The sequence below is a fragment of the Phyllostomus discolor genome, chromosome 3, assembly GCF_004126475.2.
Source record: "Phyllostomus discolor isolate MPI-MPIP mPhyDis1 chromosome 3, mPhyDis1.pri.v3, whole genome shotgun sequence".
NCBI classification, from domain to species: domain Eukaryota; kingdom Metazoa; phylum Chordata; class Mammalia; order Chiroptera; family Phyllostomidae; genus Phyllostomus; species Phyllostomus discolor.
In genome coordinates this window covers 27,103,772-27,121,354 of record NC_040905.2, presented here as the reverse complement: position 1 = coordinate 27,121,354, position 17,583 = coordinate 27,103,772, and the positions used below count along the sequence as shown (strand labels likewise).

The window sequence follows — 17,583 nt, the reverse complement described above, 5'->3', positions numbered from 1 at the left end:
GAGGTATTCGTTGCCTTTCAAGGATGTGTGGCTTATTTAATCAGACTTGGGCCTTGCTTCTGGGAGAAGTGTCATCCTGGGATCACATGATCATTTCTTTCTTTTCAATCCCATTTGCATCAGGTTCAAGTTAAAAATACCTAATCATGCTCAATGTGAAGTTTATACATGACAATACAATTTCACATCTGTGTTTACACACTCCAATAGCCAAGTTAATAGCAAGGGCAGTTTTGCAGAAAATCATTAAATTGACAGACTGATTGAAAATCCTAAAGGATTCATGTTCATCACATAACCACAACTGTGTCTTAAGTACAAATTTTTACTTCCTCTTAATTTAACACGGCATTAGGAAGCCTCCTGCAAGTGTCATAGACGATAAAGTAAATTAACACCCTGCTGCCTATAAAGGTCCTTAATGCAGGATGCATGTGATCCAGTGTATACAACTGACCACACGTATCAGCAAAAGCCTCCAGGGCCAGGAGCTGAGAGGAGGCGTCTCCATCACCACCCACCCTTGCTCTGGGAGAGGTACCACCACAAAGCTGAGGCTCCATGGTCACAGCAACTGTATTTAGTTTTCTTCTCTCTTTTTAACTCTCTCTTTTCTTTCATTGCCCTGAACATGCTTGGAGCCAATATGAAATTAAACATCTAATCCATCCAGACTGTGAGAGCACTTAAAATGAAAGAAACAATGAAAGCAAAACAAAAACTGCTCCAGTTAATATCCAAGGCTTCTTTGTATTAATAAACTTTTTTTTGGACTGCTTTGAATCCCCATTTCTCAGCCTCAGATTTCCAAGCATATTACTACTTCTCATTCCATTTACAGAGAAATAATTTTGAATGAAGAATGAAAGATGGAGGACAATTTTTTTAATCTAAAAAAAACCCCTCTTAACATAAAATGTCAGGAATGGAAGTAGCTTTTTGTACTGTTGATACTTATGAATGTAAAAATATGGTTTAATATAAGTAGATAGGTGCTCCTTGACTTAGGATAGGGTTATGTCCTGATAAACCCATCCTAAGTCAAAAATGCACATAATACACCTAACCTACCAAACATCAGAACCCAGCCTGGCCCACCTTAAGCGTGCTCAGAACACAATCTCCAAACTACCAATACGGTGCACTGTCGTCTATCTGTCGTTTATCCTGTTGATCATGTGGCTGACTGGAGCTGTGGCTAATTCCTGCTGCCTGGCATCACGAGAGAGTATTTACCACATATCGCTAGCCTGGAAAAGATCAAAATTCTAAATTTGAAGCATGGTCTTGTATGAATGCGTACGGCTTTCACACCATCATAGAGTTGGAAAATCCTAAGTCAAATCATTTTAAGCTGGCGGCCACCTGTATCTGGAAACCACATCAGAGTGAAAGCTCATGTTTGCTTTTAATGAAGTAACTAGAAAGATAAGCTTTGGATACTATATTTGTGAACAGATGAGTATGCCCCTTGAAAATGGAACTGAGTTTATGATTTAAAATCCATTTTCTCAAAAATCAATCCAACATGCATGACAGCCAAATGACACGCAGGGTGAGCTGCTCTTTGGCTGGCGTGTATCAGTGATGAGATACTACTTGTGTTTGTAATGGGACGGCCGTGTGTGAAGGACTGCACACTTTGATGCGCAAGTTTCTATGTTTTAAAAATAGTGATTGAAAAAGTTCCCCAACTTTTCAGTGGGACAACTGTCATTTACACAATAAATTAATTGTTGCTCACTACTGTGAATTAATATTTAGTTTGGTTCAGTTTTTTCTCATTGAAGAGAACAATGCTGACCCTAGGAGTACTATCAACAGATGTGTGAAGTAATGCAAGTTATGTGGAAAACTAGCAAGCACCATCCTCATAATTCCCTTCCCTCCAAAGGCACTTGGCTCCTAGAAAGGTGTTAAAAGGCAAGTATCCATGGAGGAGAATAGAACCCTTTGAAGTAGGCTGCATTGGGCCTTGCCACACGGAAGGTCAAAACAGTAGACATACACAAGGGACCTACTCTGTGTGGGAGTGGGTGTGCAAGCGTGCAGGTGCTCAGCCACACATGCATAAGGATGACACAATTCTAATGACAGGAGCAGTGATTCTATGAGGATGTGTGGGGACTTTACCCCCACAACTTGCTTGCCTCATGTTTCATTCCCTTGTTACTATCATGTGAAAAACTCACGTCCATCTACGGCCACACCACCCTGAATGCACCCTATCTTGTCTGAAAGACTTATGTCCATCTTTAAAACCCCTTACGCACATGACTTCCTCCATTATGTCTTTCTTCATCTCGGTTGAGAATTCTCTCTCCTCTTCTAAGCTCCCCTGGCCCTCTCTCAGTGCTTACTTGATAGAAGAGTTATCCCTGTGTGTACCCTCTCTCACACTTGATGGACAGCTCCCTGAGAACAGGGCTCACCTCTGCATCATTCTTATGTTTTATTTTCGTCCTCTCCACCTCACACATTGTGCTGCTCAGACACAGAGCGGAGCCCATACAAAAGAACGAAGGTGGACAGAAAAGTCAGCTGCTAAGGCCAAAGTCCTTATTTTTCTGGGACTAGAGGTCTCCATGAAACAGATACCTATGTTAAGAAATCATTTCACAGAGATCATTTTTCAGGGAACTCCCTTGGGAGGACACCTAGCTACTGGCACACGGCTGCCGTGATGGCAAATGTCCCAACAGCCATGACGGGCAACTCGGGGAAGAGCGAGTCGCCAAGTGAAACAAACAAACCTAAAGCTTCTCCCTTCCAGGATGAGCTTCATCCTCTAAGCAACAACCAAGACAGACATTTATTTTGAACACTACATCAGGAGTAACAAATGAAAACATCTGTTGGAAAGGAAAGCAGGTGTTGGGCAGGAGAGGCAGACATTCTTTAATTCTCCCCTCTCCTCCAGCATCCAGTGGGGATTTCCATGTTGTGTTCGTTAACACTAGTTAATGTAATTTTTGTGATAATTGTAGAGCAAATAGAGCAAACTCTTAAACATAATTAGGGAAAAGTGTTTCTAATTAACTTGTAACTAGTGAGTCACAGCATAGAGGCACAAATCAGTTATGCATTGTCAGACCTAACAAGTAAAATGCACTGTAGAGTTCCATCCGGCAAACAGAACAGAATGCTCTTGGCAACACTTTTCTCTGAACCTTTAGAACATTTCGCACACCTTGAACTTCAGGTAAACACAGGTATGCTTCACATCATCAGCACCAGTGATCGTGGAGACTGGAAATGAAGGCAACCTCAGTCTGATGATACTACATTTAAAGTGGATGGTGGGCAGCATGCTCTGATGGGAGTACAGAGGTTCTGATGGAACCCAGGAGGATCTGTAGGGAAGCAGAGGGCCATGACAGGCGCAAGCCCCACCCCGGCAAACAGTGCCACCAGAAACTGTTGCTTGCTGCCGACTGTAACTTAGGGGACTGTTACAGACAATCTCTGCCATGTTTGTTACAGGTGACTCACACTTTTTTCTCTCCCACATAAGCAAGCACATTTGAGTAAGAGGTAACCTTAAGTTCATTTTAATATGCAAAAAATAACACACTAGCCATTTTTGGATAATTTAGTTATTGAATGCAATCAGCAACAAATTGTTTTGGCATCTCTCAAAACACGTCCGTGCCTCCTAACCCCCCTACCACTTGGCGGCTGCCCACTGTGGTTATTGTTGTCCCGGACAGAGTGGAAAGTGATGTTCTTCAAACACACATGATCGTGAGTATTGCCAGAGAGCCTTGGTAAAAATGTAGATTGCTAGGCTATTACCGTGGAAATTTGGGGCCCAGAACTCTGGAGCTGATTAGGGGGAGTTGGAAAATCATTGCGTAAGGCACACAGGATATGGAAACAAGTCTGGGGAATGTGCTACCCAATAGCTGTGACCCTGAGCACCCTCCTTAAATCTGGCCTCAGAGGACCACTGGCTGTATCTAGGGCACCCAGCACAATGACTGACTTTATTTATCCCTTCCCGGGATACAAAAGTGCAGCGAATACCTTGATTCTCAGGTTAGGCACTTGGGGGAACGGTAAGAATATAAAAGGAAATAATGTGACATTATTAGAAACAGCCACCCGTGTCCTGCTTTCTGGCATGTGTCATAAAGCAGGCTTCCAAGACTGACATGCACAGTCAACAAGTCAGTATCTTACCACAACATAAACTGGCGCAAACTACAGCCCCTTTAAACACATTTTATATCAAAATGTCTTGCTCACTAGAATACAGGTACCACCATCTTGGTCATTAATAAGAGAGCCACACCGAAGGGAAGGATGATCTATGACTGGGAGGAGCCTGGGTTTCTGAAGACTATGGGCCAGAGGGAAATGATCACCCGGGAACACTCAAACTCCATACCTTATTTATGGGAAACAGCAAGAAACTCTCATCTAAGTTAACACACTGTTATTGGGGTCTTTTCATTTCTTCAAGCTGAGCTTCATTCCTATCACTTTCTAATCTCCTTAGCTTGATTCACTGGTTGTCATAGCACCTGCCACTCCTGAAATTATAGGTTTATTGTCTGTCTTGTCCACCACAACATAACTGCCACAAGGTCTCTGAGTTTTAGGCTAGAAACATTATGCAATGGTTCTGCTACTGGATATTGAAATTACACTTAGGGTCTTCATATAATTCCCTTGTTTTTATATAAATTAACTGAAATCCAAGTCCTCTTCCAACTGTGCCCTTTTTTTCTCACCTTCTCCATCTGGATCCCTGGAACACAGGCATCACCACCTGGGCTGTCAGGAAGAACACTCTAGGGATGGTCTATAGCCATTCATTCACCCTTGTATCTTAAGCACCTAAACTTCACTGCCACAGAGCAGACACTCAACTAACATTTGTTGAATGAATGAATGAATGAATGAATGAGATACATACCCTACAGGCCTACAGAGCTGCTTCAATCTTTAGGACTAAGAGTAGGGGCGGACAGGAAGTTAATGAGGTGAATTTCTTAATTTGATTAGACTCAGTCTGGTTTGGGACAAAATTAGGGATCAGAGCTAGTGCTGAGGATTGTAAGTTTTTGCCCTTTGCACTTGGGCATAACTGGGCTATCTGCTATAGAGAGAGAACCCTAACGTATTTAAAATGATAGGACATAAGAGCAGAGTCTGCATCTCTATAAAGAATTGTGAAATGCATAGCTGGTTAGGAGATGAGTTGGGGTCAAGAGGCAGACCAAACACAACACTTGTCTCTTCTCCCCTTCAGGGATCCATTAGAATTAACAGCAATGGGCTGCAGGGGAATGATTCTTCCCCAGGCCTGCTGTTTCCTTCCCGTGAATGGAGCATAATTAATGTAACACAGGTTATCCTACCCCTCTCTCATTCTTCCCCTGGGAAGTAGAGGGACTTATCAAGCAATCTGTGGGCACGCATAGCTTGGTTCAACGCCACCTTTGCTCCTCTTGGGAATGCACGGCCCCTAGGAACACGGGTTCCCCTGGTCTCCATGGGGTGTGTCCTAGGGGGGCTGGCAGAGGAGAACGAAGGCTGCTCTGACCCAAATGCTGCCGGTGCATGGGGGGATACATCTGCTTAATTCTGGGCAGACAGGCCTACAAACGGGCCTCCAGCAGTACTTACTGGCCTCTAGCAGTAATGAGTTGAAAATGTGGCTTTGGCCTTTCTTTTGTTCAGACCTTGCCAGTGGAAGAGAGGGTGCAATAGAGGGTTCTACAAACTAAGGCTTTGGGGCCAGCCATCTACTTTTGTACATAAAGTTTTGTTGAAACATAGCCACACCCATTTGTTTATGTATTGTCTACTGCTGTTTTCTTCTAATATAGGTAGAACTGAGTTGTACCAGAGACCCTGCGGCCTTCAAGCTAAAATAGTTACCATTATAGAAACATCTGCCAACTCCTGTTCTGGAATCCAGAGGAATGTTGGAAATGCATGTTCCCACTAGAGCAATGATTTCAGATGGGAGAGCCAAGGGAAAGTAAAGGGCAGGCAGGATTCCATTCCAGCAAACACTGCTGTTCATACACATGTTCAACAGCAGTGAGTCTTCCTGAAGAAGTGGGTCAGCATGTAGAAACTCGGCTGAACCATCCTGAAAGTTACAGGGGACTGACTAGTAGAGGGAAATGAACCACAGAAACACACCCCATCACAGCAGTGAAGAGGGGACAGGAAGAGGAGGATTTCAGGGCCTGAGCACAAGTAAGCACAGAACACAGGTGCTCCTGGGTGCACAGGTCTCAGCAACACCAGGAGCAACTTCAGCTTGGGAACCTGTTGAGGTGATTCTGCAGCCTCTGTAGCAACAGGTGATCTTATGCTTTCACAGTATAAAGCAGAGAAATAGCTGGTGTAACACACGATGGAGGGACGTTTGTTTAGCAAGTGATAGAGGGAGGTGTGTCATTAGCACACACCTGTGGTGCAGCCAAGAGGGTGCCAGCATCTAAATGTTGCAAGATGGCAGCAATGTTTACAATTCCATTTTTCCAAAGAGTAGACAATATGCATGGATGGACTCATCTCCCCTTCAACTGGTTAATGCATAATACCAAAATTAACCATTTGCTGGGGTTGTTTCTTCTGATTCAGTTTGAGGTCAGATTGTGGACTCTGGAAGCCAGGCACCAACAGACTGGCCTCACCTGACTGACTAAATCCAAAGACATCTTCATTTACTCATCTGTCCTCCAATTCTGCTTGGCAGAATAATGGTCCTCTAACAGTGTCCCCATTCTAATCTCCAGAATCTGTGATGATGTTGCCTCATAGGGCAAAAGGGACTTGAAGAAGGGACTTAAAGATCTTGGGATGGGGAGATTATCCTGGATTGCCCAGTGGCCCAATTTATCCCCATGTGTCCTTAAAAGCAGAGAACCTTGGCTGACAGCATTCCGAGGCAAATGTGTCTATGGAGTATTTATCAAAGATGTAACATTGCTGTCTTTGAAGATAGGAAGTAGGTCACTAGTCAAGGAATGCAGACAGCCTCTAGAAGCTGAAAAAAGGCAAGGACTGCCCCCTAAAGTCTCCAGAAAGGAACATAGCTCAGCTGATGTGTTGATTTTAGTCTAGTGAGACTTGGATTGGATTTCTAACCACCAGAACTGGATGAAAATTAATTTGTACTTTTTAAACAGCAAAGTTTTTGGAAATTTGTCATAGTAGCAATTGGCAACCAATGCAGACTCCACTGAGTGGCTACCATGGCCTCAACTGGAACTGGTCTCTAGGTGTAACTGTGTGCAGGGTAACCACTCTTAGGGCTTGGGATGGCTTCTTTTCTAAAGGGGATGGGTATGGGCCAGGGTTTGTGAACACCCTGAACAGTGAGACAAGTGGGAGTTGACACTGAGATAATGCATCTGTTTAAGGCCCTGAACGTATGGCACCAACTCCAGTGAGAGGCAGCTCCACTTTCTGAAGAAACCAGACCTTGTGGAGGCATGGGGAATCCTTTTGGTGAAGATGGTGTAGAATAAAAAAAGTTGGAAAAAATGGTTTTTACACTTTAGTTAACTTAAGAATTGTGGACTTTGAACTTAAACACACAATGGCAAGAGATATTGATTTTTAGACTTTAGCTCCTTTGAACTTTAATGTCTTTGGACTTCAACATGAAAGTGGATTTGGACTTTGATTTTTAATTCCTCTCTGGAAATTTGATATTTGGTGGGGTTTACATTAAAATTCAAAGCATGTCTACATTGCTGGAATTTCATTATTGGTGTGTCTCTATTCATTTGTATCTTTATGATGCTGTTTAATCTTGTTGTACACAAGGAATCCTAGGTTATAATGCCCCATGGAGATGCAGGAAAGGCTATCTTGACAAAATGGTTAGCTCCTGCTTTGGAAAGGTGAACCAGGCCTCTGGGTGGTCATAGAAAATAAAGTAAGAGAAAAAAACAGGCTGGAAGATGTTGGTGGGGAAAATGCTTTTCTGTTCCAACGTCTTCTCCCATTAAGGGTGTTTAATTAATGTTACACCCAAGACTCTGTTTGACATAGTAAGTCTATACTTGGCTAAGAGACTGTAAGTAATGCCTCCAACCTGGCTTCTATCAGTAACAGAGAGAATATTTAGCAATATTTATACTTTGTCTTATCTAACTGCTCTAAACTCATATGGAAATATACCCTTTTTTTAAGGGACATAATGGAATAAAGAAGAGAATGGAAGGAGTAACTGAGCAGTGAGAAATTTCATCACATTTCTGCAAGATGCAAAACAGATGAAGGCGAGTTGGCAGGAAAAATCTGAGGGGAAGCCAACATGGCCCAGGATACGCACAGAGGGGACTCTGTCCTGATGGCCAAATGAGGCGGCTGACTGTCCTGCTGGGACGCTGAGAAAGACTCATGCTCAGAGAAGGCCCTTCTCTGCTGTTCTCTGCATTCTTGTTGTGTGCAGAAATGAGAAGGGAGGCTACCGGAGAGTGACTGACTGAAGAAAACAATGGCCCAGCCTGCCATTCTCCACTCCTACCTTGGTGAAGAGAATACCCAGCTGCCAAAAATTACTGACTCCTCTCTCCAGGCCACACAAATAAATAAAATAAACAACTCAGGAGAATATTTTCCAAAGAGGTTGACCGCAATGGGGGAGAACTAAAAAGCCAACATGGAGATCTGAGTGTTAGAGAAAAGTCTTCCTCATGTAGGTACTTCAGGGACTCTCTGTCACACAGCTCACTCTTTCCTGCTTGGCTGGAGTCAAGCTCCCTGTTAATGAGCTTCACCGATGTGCACAGAGCTCAAACTCTCTATTTCTCTCATCTTAAAAGTGAGGAAAGAACTGAGGGTCTCTACACCTTTAAAGCAAGTCTGCAGAAACACCAAGAAAGATGCCTACAAAATACAAAAAAATATGACACTAGAGAAAAGTGAGATGATTCATAATAAAGAGAAAAACAAACCTTAGTTCTAAATATCATCCTTGGAGAAATTCAAGAATAGCTGATATTAAAAAAATAAAAACAGGTTATTAAAAATAGCAGAGTTCTTAGATTTAAATGATGGTGATGATGATGATGATATCTCCCTAGATTCCTAACACCCCCAAGCTCCTCATAGACAAATTGAGGGAAATGCTGGATACTGGAAAAATCTCTCAAAATGTATGATAAAAAGGCAAAGGGCTCCAAATTATATAAGAAAGTGTAAGAGAGAGAAAAAAATTCCAAGATGTCAAAATCTGACAAGTAATTCCAGAAAGAGAGGGCAGCAAGAATGGACATGTTTTTAACAAAATAACAGTGCAATCTTCTGACAGTGAAGGTCACGACTCTTTAAATTGGAAGTGTCTGATACCAATGACTTTTTAAAAAAGGGACAGACTTAGATATATCATCACAGACTTTTATAGTATCAAGATTCAAGTTAAATTATAGACAATATTCATTAGGAAAATAGACATGCATGAAGATTTAATATGATATTTTCAAAGTTTCATCTTCTAAGCATCTTTTATTAAGAAACATATAAGAAAGTAAACCAAGAAAGAGAAGGGCATGGAATCTAGGAGACAGGAGTTCCAACTCAGGAGGGTTGTGCAGCAGGTCTAGTGGTCAGTCATCCAAATGTGCCCCGGACACAGATGATTCTAACAGTGAGAGTCTTTGAAACTGATGATGGTTGAAATCATGAATGAACTGGTGTAAACAGGCATTGTAGTTCATGGAGGATCCACTCAGACACAATGTAGAAATGTGCTCTTTTGACAAGCATCACATTGGACCCATGTGGGAAAATGTGATTATAGGGACATGCCTGGATCTGCTCTTCTACGATAATGCAAAGGCTGATCTCTGGCTTCCAAGTTCTTGAATCAAGCTATAGAAAACCTTGGAAGATTGACTATGGTTACAGAAGAAATGGCAAATATAGTCAACCTTGACAATGTAGAAGTCAAGTACAATAACAGAGGTTGTGAATGGAAAGGATAAAAACATAGGAACACTAATATCCTTATCTTACAAAATGAGTGATAAGATAATGTCTGTGTTAGATGGAAAAATCGGAGACTTAATTTTAAAGTGACCAATTAAATTTGCAAAAGGAACAAAGATAATGATCCCACCACTATGGTAAGAAGAAGAAGAAGAAGACATCAATGCTGAAAATTAAAAAATATAATTCTCCTTTGTAATAGAAAGTCAGATGAAAAGCCTATAATAATTGACTTAGAGTAAAATAAGCATATTGTTTAAAGACATGGAATAATGATGAAAAAAACTAAAAACCAAAGGGAAAAAAAGCAAAAGTTAAAGCTGAATGCTCTGAGGGGCCCAGGAGTACAGATAAAGCAGGGTTCTGGTGGTGTTTTCATTATAAGGATTTTATACTACTTTATTTTTTTGACCATATATATTTCTTAGTTTGATTGAAAACACTGAAAGAAGATAATGCATTTAATTATCACCCTTGCTTTGTGAAGCAAACTTCACAAAAGTTGCTTTAAGAAGATGCATTAAGAAATCAGGCCAATAAAGACCTATTTATTTTATTTTATCCCCCCCCACCCTTCCCCTCTACCCCAGCCCTCCTTGCTTCCCTCCTCCATTTCCACCCCCCTTGTTGTTGTCCATATGTCTTTTATAGTTGCTCCTGTAAACCCTTCACTCTTTTCTCCCTTTATCCCCTCCCCTCTCCCTTCTGATCACTGTCAGCCTGTTCTCAATTTCAATGTCTTTGCCTATACTTTGCTTGCTTGTTCGTTCTGTTGAATAAGTTCCTGTTAATGGTGAGATCATGCGGCATTTGTCTTTCATCACCTGGCTTATTTCGCTTAGCATAATGCTCTCCAGTTCTATCCATGCTATTGCAAAGGGTAGGAGCTCCTTCTTTCTTTCTGCTGCATAGAATTCTATTGTGTAGATGTACCATAGTTTTTTGATCCATTCATTTACTGATGGGCCCTTGGGTTGCTTCCAGCACTTGGCTATAGTAAATCATGCTGCTATGAACATTGGGGTGTATAAGTTCTTTTGAATTGGTGTTTCAGGGTTTTTAGGATATAATCCTAGCAGTGGAATTGCTGGGTCAAAAGGCAAATCCATTTTTAGTTTTCTGACAAAATTCCATACTGTTTTCCATAGTGGTTGTACCAGCCTGCAATTCCACTAACAGTGCACTAGGGTCCCCTTTTCTCTACACCCCTCCAACACTTGTTGTTTGTTGCTTTGTTTATGAGGGCCATTCTGATCGGTGTGAAGTGGTATCTCATTGTGGTTTTAATTTGCATCTCTCTGATGGCTAGCGATACTGAGCATCCTTTTATATATCTCTGGACCCTCTGTATGTCCTCCTTGGAGAAGTGTCTATTCAAGTCCTTTGCCCATTTTTTAATTGGGTTGCTTGTCTTCTTAGAGTGGAGTCATGTGAGTTCTTTATATATAAGGATCTATTTATTTTAAACACAGCAATACTATGAAACCCTCATCATTCTGTACTTACTTGCATTGCTTTATTTCTCTGATGAGCAAATGTGTTTGCTCACCTCTGGGGAAAAAAAATGACAGTCTGGATTTAAGTCTGTATTAGTTTCCCAGAGCTGTCATAACAAATTACCATGGGCTGAATGATTTAAACCACAGAAACTTTATTGTCTCACAGTTCTGGAGGCTACAAGTCCAAGATCAAGGTGTTACCAGGGTTGGTTCCTAGTGAGGGCTATGAGGAGAGTCTGTTCCAGGCATCTCTCTGAGCTCCTGAGGGTTTACAGGCAATCTTTGCTGTTCTTTGCCTTATTGATGTATCACCTTGGTCTCTGACTTTTTCTGTCTGCATCTGTGTTCAAATTTCCCCTTTCATAAGGACACATGCTTTATCTGATTAAAGATTCACACTACTCTAGTCTCCTAACTTAACTAACTACATCTGAGTCACATTTTGAGGGACTATGGCTCAGTACTTCAACCTATGAATTTGGGGGGAACATAATTCAGCTTATAACTTTGGAGACTAGGCATTGAGTCAACTGACCTAACTTTACTAAGTAAAATAGTGAAAGCGAGGTCTGTTTCCTTAAATAACAGGAAAGACTATTTGGGTCTCTGAAGCACAAGATCAAAGCATATACTCTGCTCTTGGAGAAGTAGAGCTCTGAAGGACACTGGCTTTCAACGGAAATAAAACTTATTTATTAAGTTTTATGGTTCAGTAAAACCTGCTTTATTATGATTTGTAAAGCACTCTGAAATCTTTAGTTGGGCATTTCAAAATTTAGGTTGATTATTTCCATATTTACACAGAGAAAAATTATATTAGTCAAGCTCAAAGGACATGCAGCATTTCTAATCAAAGTTTATTTGCTTTGGAGCATTTCAAGTCTTGGCTAGCATATCATGGCTTCAAGTGGATTGTAATAAAATTCTGATCATCGTCTCACAGTAATTATTGCATAGGGAAAAAATTATTTATTACAAGGCCTAATGGGCGGTATCTATTTTGCTGTGACTAGACATTGCAGTGCAAACAGGCAGCTGTTTTTTAAGCATGCATGTTTGCATTGAATGTAAATGTATATAAATACTTCACTTTTAACATTTTAGTATTGTTCAAATAGTTTGCCAAGGAATACTCAGTAAATAATTTAAAGCTCTGCAAGATCGTTTCGTTCTTTTAATCTTCTATTGCTTATAAATTGGCACTCTAGATTCTCCTGGATACATAACCTAGATCTAATCTGAAATCTGCTTTATAAACATGATTGAATTTTTAAAAATCCATAAAATGCTTCTTTTGAATACTTGTTTATTAAACATCCTAGTTTGTAAATACCTAGAGAGGAATTTAAAGCCTCTTGCCCCCTGTAAGTGTTTCAGCACGTTTGTTTTCTTGCCCTTGCTAATAAGCAGGAAGGAGAAGGCAGCAGAGAGACTCCTGGGTCCCAGTGGGGCTCCTGTCATGTCCTGAGGCCTTACTCCTTGCTGAACTCTGTATTAGTTCCATGAAAAGGTGCAAAGGAAGTAGTGTTTCTTCCTTTTATGTCACTGTTTTTTAAATTTATGCATGAATATCTAACCTACTTTCCAAAGGCATTTGGGGAGGGGCATTGTGACAACAGAAGTGAAGGGAGCCTCTTTACTCTTAGGCTTGACTCCACCCCCAGGCCCATTGACACCCTTGCTGCTCATCTTGTTAAAGTTCCAAATGTGGACACGTTTGTCAGGGACCTCCCTTTTCATACTTAGCTGCCAGGAATGCTCGAGTGCGACAAGTCATAAGAGGGCACCATCCATTGCAGTGGGTGCTGGTGTCCACATCAATGGGGCTGGGCCAGTGTGCGGTCACCTAACGCCAGTCCAGCCCAGGCAGAGGTCCAAAACTTAGCACACACCTGACCCTGCAGAAATTCAAAAGCATCTGAGAAATGACCTTTGCTCTTCTTGGAAGGAGCAGAGAAGAGGCATAGGTACTCCCTCTGTGTATCAAGTATTTACATCTTTCCTACAGCCAAAATTCCAGGAAAAGAAACCTCTTGACATTCGGAAAAGGTTGTCTGCCTTTGATGTTTCCCAGTGAGATTCATGTAAAAATTTTTGATGCTGCCCAAGTGCATGATAGCAGGTGATACCCAGCATCTGTCAGAAGCAGCCAAGGCAATGGAGTAGACAACCGTCAGTTCTTTCATGGTGATTTCAAACATCAGAAGACACCAGACCTGTGCTGTGGATGGTGTTGTGGGACAGAGGCAGTGCTGCCATTGCCTTTTAGGTTTCAGCTGTCAATCATCTCAACCTTTTGCATGTGGCTGAGTTTCCTGGGCAATGAGATGAGCCACAACAGAAGTCTGTTGGAGCAAGTAGAAATTTTAGTAAAATCCAATTCTTTTTAAATGACAAAACAGATACGTAAGTAAACAGTAGAAGGTCTCGTTCAGTTCTGTTGGCTTCATGTGACCATTGGCAAGGTCTTAATGCACGGATGGACTGGGAGGTGTTTCATCACTCACACTGAGTCCTTTCTCGTGCAGGCATTTCCAATTCAAACACAATTCAGGAAAATAAGGATGGGTGTTCATAACCATAATTGCAGGGGATATTTCCAGGGATTTAAGTCACCCCAAACTATCCTACACATCACAATATGTGCACAATAAGTATTTTACCTTCCCTGACCCATGTCATCCCCTGTTCAGTGTGAAATATGACTTTAATAACATTGTGACCCTTAACGACTATTTTTTTTCCCACGAAGACAATTCTTCATTTAGAGAAAGAAAAAAAATGATGAGGGTCTAGTTCTGATTTAGCTGAACATGTGAAAGAGACATGACAATGATCTCAAAGGGAGTAAATTTAAGAAAATACGTTGACCCTGGGAGTCTTGAACCAAGACTGAACAAATATTTGTACCTCCAGCTCGAGTAATGTACTCCTCAGACAAACACATGCACATGTAACTTCGTCAGCACAGCCACAGGGAAATTTTAGAGCCAAGTCAGAAGGCCAGTGGAATCCTGGACAATTAAAAGATCCATTTTTGAGTACCAACACCTTGCAGTCCACTGGCCAAAAACTTGCTTCAATGGGGTACTCTGATGAACCAAATTCCACCTAGAACAGCCATGTGTATAATCAGGAAGAATAATCTGAAAGCCATGTTGAGGATACACCAATGTTATTAGCACTTCAACAAGTAAAACATGAGGGATGATAGCACATGGCTAATGCTTACCGGGTCTACATGTATTCCAAGAAAGGCATGTGTTAAACCCATTACATGGTCTTATCCATATATCCTGAAGGCTCTAAAAGATGGTTACTGCAATTATTTCTATGTTATAAAACTCAAAAGTTTTATGATTATGGAAAGTCTTTCTCTCATGTTCACTATTAAAAAGTTCCTTAATATGTAAAATCATATAGCCTTGGGACTTTGTAGGCATAAATATTTTATTCAAGCAACTAACAAAGTATGATAAGCTCACTGTTGTTAACCACAGTATAAACCAGAATATATACCATATTGGTAATACAGATACTTTGTCTTTTATCATTATTAATACCATTCTAATGATGGTCTGTGGGTATTATGAGACGCTGAACTACTTCTAAATCAAATGACAAAAACTGAAATATGGTGACAGAATTTTAGTGAGGGATATGTTTATTGGAGTCCAATGACTTAATTTGATCAGTCCATGTGTATAACATTTAGTATGCTCTTAGTCACATGTTTTGTCACTTGCAAACATACTGGAACTGCCTGTGTTGACAGCCCTGAGAGAGGCCTGGGCAATGTCATTTGCTAGTGCATTTGCTCACATGCTAGAGAATGGAAAATTAATCTTGAGAGTCATTGTGCCAATAATAAGGATTCTAACCTGTGACCAGCTCCCGGATCTCCAGGTCGGTGGTCTTGCGGAGTAGCCTCACCAGCGCTGGGATGCCACCACAGTTTTTCAGAGCAATTTTGTTGTCATCGTTGGCCTTCCCGTATACCAAGTTTCTCAAGGCTCCACAGGCACTACGGTGGACTTCCGTCATCCGATGATCCAACAGGTCCACCAGGAGCTGGATGCCTCCTTGTCTCCTTATCTAAAAGAGTGAAGGACACACCGTGTGCCTTAGGGAGGAAGATTTCAGTACTTGGAGCAAAGCAGTTTTTTCATGTGAAATTGCTGCTACAGTTAATTGCACTGAATCGAATTAAAGCACAGACACAAAAAAGAAAACAAATATGTGCTCTAGTTAGATTTTATTACATTAACTTGCTTTAATATCCTACTGATAAAAATTCAAATGCACTTCCTTTCAAGCTATGGAATTTCAGAAAGGTGATTTTAACTTTCTAATGGGTATCTCAGACACATCTCTCTATAATAATATGCCACATACTCATGGCATGAAACAGATGGAGGACCAAGAGAATGCTTCTCACTCCTAAGACTTACAGCATCTAACCACTGTCTTAAAGGACTGCAGAATTGATGTACAAAATGTTAAAATTATGCTCAATAGGAAAGTATGAAAGGAACCATAAGCTAAATGAGAAACCAACAGAATTAGTGCACAGATTTTTATCTGAGGAGACATGGAAAATGAAGTCATTCGCTATGAGAGATCATCAGAACACGGAGGCTGAACTGCGTTGTGCTTAACTTAGGTATTTGGTTAATAACAACAAAAAAATGAATTTTGGTGGTTTTTAACCCATTTGATTTTTTTTATAAGTGAATTTTAAAAAATTGCAATATGTTTTTAGATTTTGTTTTCTTTTCTATCCTTTAATTTTTAGACCAATTTTAAAATTTAAATTAAACCAATTTCCTAGTTAACATATAGACTATTTTGTGGAATTTTCATTAGCAAAGCTGCATTTGAATGTTTCTGCATTTATATGAAAAAATAAAATGATTCATCCAGTAATATCATTTTTTTCTTTAACTTCAATATCCCTCAGGCATTGAAGAATTATATTTTGGCATGAAAGAATAAATTTTGCACCTTTCCTACTTAGTTTTCTTATTATAGAAAACTCATTCATCTTACAGATGTGTCAGGGTGCATGGCTCTATCCTCCAACTCCTTCAAAGGTACTCAGATTCTGCTTTCTCTGTGAGGCTAGTCCCACCACACTATTTAAAACTGTAATCTGAAACACTCCTCCCCAATTTACCCTTGTTTTACTTTAATCTCTTACAGAATTCTTCACAGCACTTGTCATGTTCTAACTTCTTTTTTTTAAAGAGTTTTATTTATTTATTTTCTTTAGAGAGAGGGGAGGGGAAGGAGAAAGAGTGGAGAGAAACATCAATGTGTGGTTACTCTCATGTTCCCCCTACTGGGAACCTGGCCTGAACCCCAGGCATGTGCTCTGACTGGGAATCGAACTGGCGACCCTTTGGTTTGCAGGCAGGTGCTCAATTCACTCGGCCACACCAGCCAGGGCTAACTTCTTGTTATGGTTGTTGTTGTTGTCTGTCTTCTGCTAGAAGTATGTTTCTGGAAGGCAAATCTCTTTGTTGTATTCACTGATAAACTCCATCCCTATCCCCAGTGCAAGATCAGGCACAGAGTAGATGTTCAGTAAGTATTTGTTGAGTGAATTAGGAGGGAGAGTATAGTACTTGTTACAGTGGTGCTTCTCAGATTAGCTAACGATCAGCTTTTCAAAACAGTAATATCTCTTTTGTGCCCAGCTAAGACCACCTCTGAGGCTACAATAGACCTTCCACACCAGCTTACAAATAAAATGAAGGCCTGCGTCACTCATAGAAGATGGCCATCTGATGACACAATACACCTGTAGGAATTACTTTCAACCATCTACAAAATGAAAAGAGAAAAAGTTGCAATGCTTAGAACTCACAGACTCTAAGTCTGCAGAAAAAGCAAATGTGGTATTTCACATTATTTCACCTCCTATGAGAAGAGGACCAGGAAGGAAGAGGGGGAATATGGGTCGTGAAGGGAATTAATTTTCCTGAATTGCCTGCACAGACTGTGGTGGGGACAGCGCCCAGGGCTGGTGGCTAAAGGGATTATTGGGTCAATTTTAAACAGAGAGAAAGGATCAGAAAACAACTTTTTCCCAATTTACAGTTTTACCCAGTGCCTG

General features: G+C 40.8%; 1 protein-coding gene across 5 annotated transcripts in view; it reads right to left on the bottom strand.

Annotated features, from left to right (window-relative positions):
- CTNND2 (catenin delta 2) overlaps window positions 1-17,583 on the bottom strand; it is an 828,740-nt gene that overhangs the window by 189,278 nt on the left and 621,879 nt on the right. For all 5 annotated transcript variants that reach the window (XM_036020261.1, XM_028518208.2, XM_036020263.1 and 2 more), the window contains one exon: window positions 15,347-15,560. In XM_036020261.1, coding sequence (XP_035876154.1) covers window positions 15,347-15,560 — 214 coding nt within the window. The remainder of the gene's footprint in view (window positions 1-15,346; window positions 15,561-17,583) is intronic.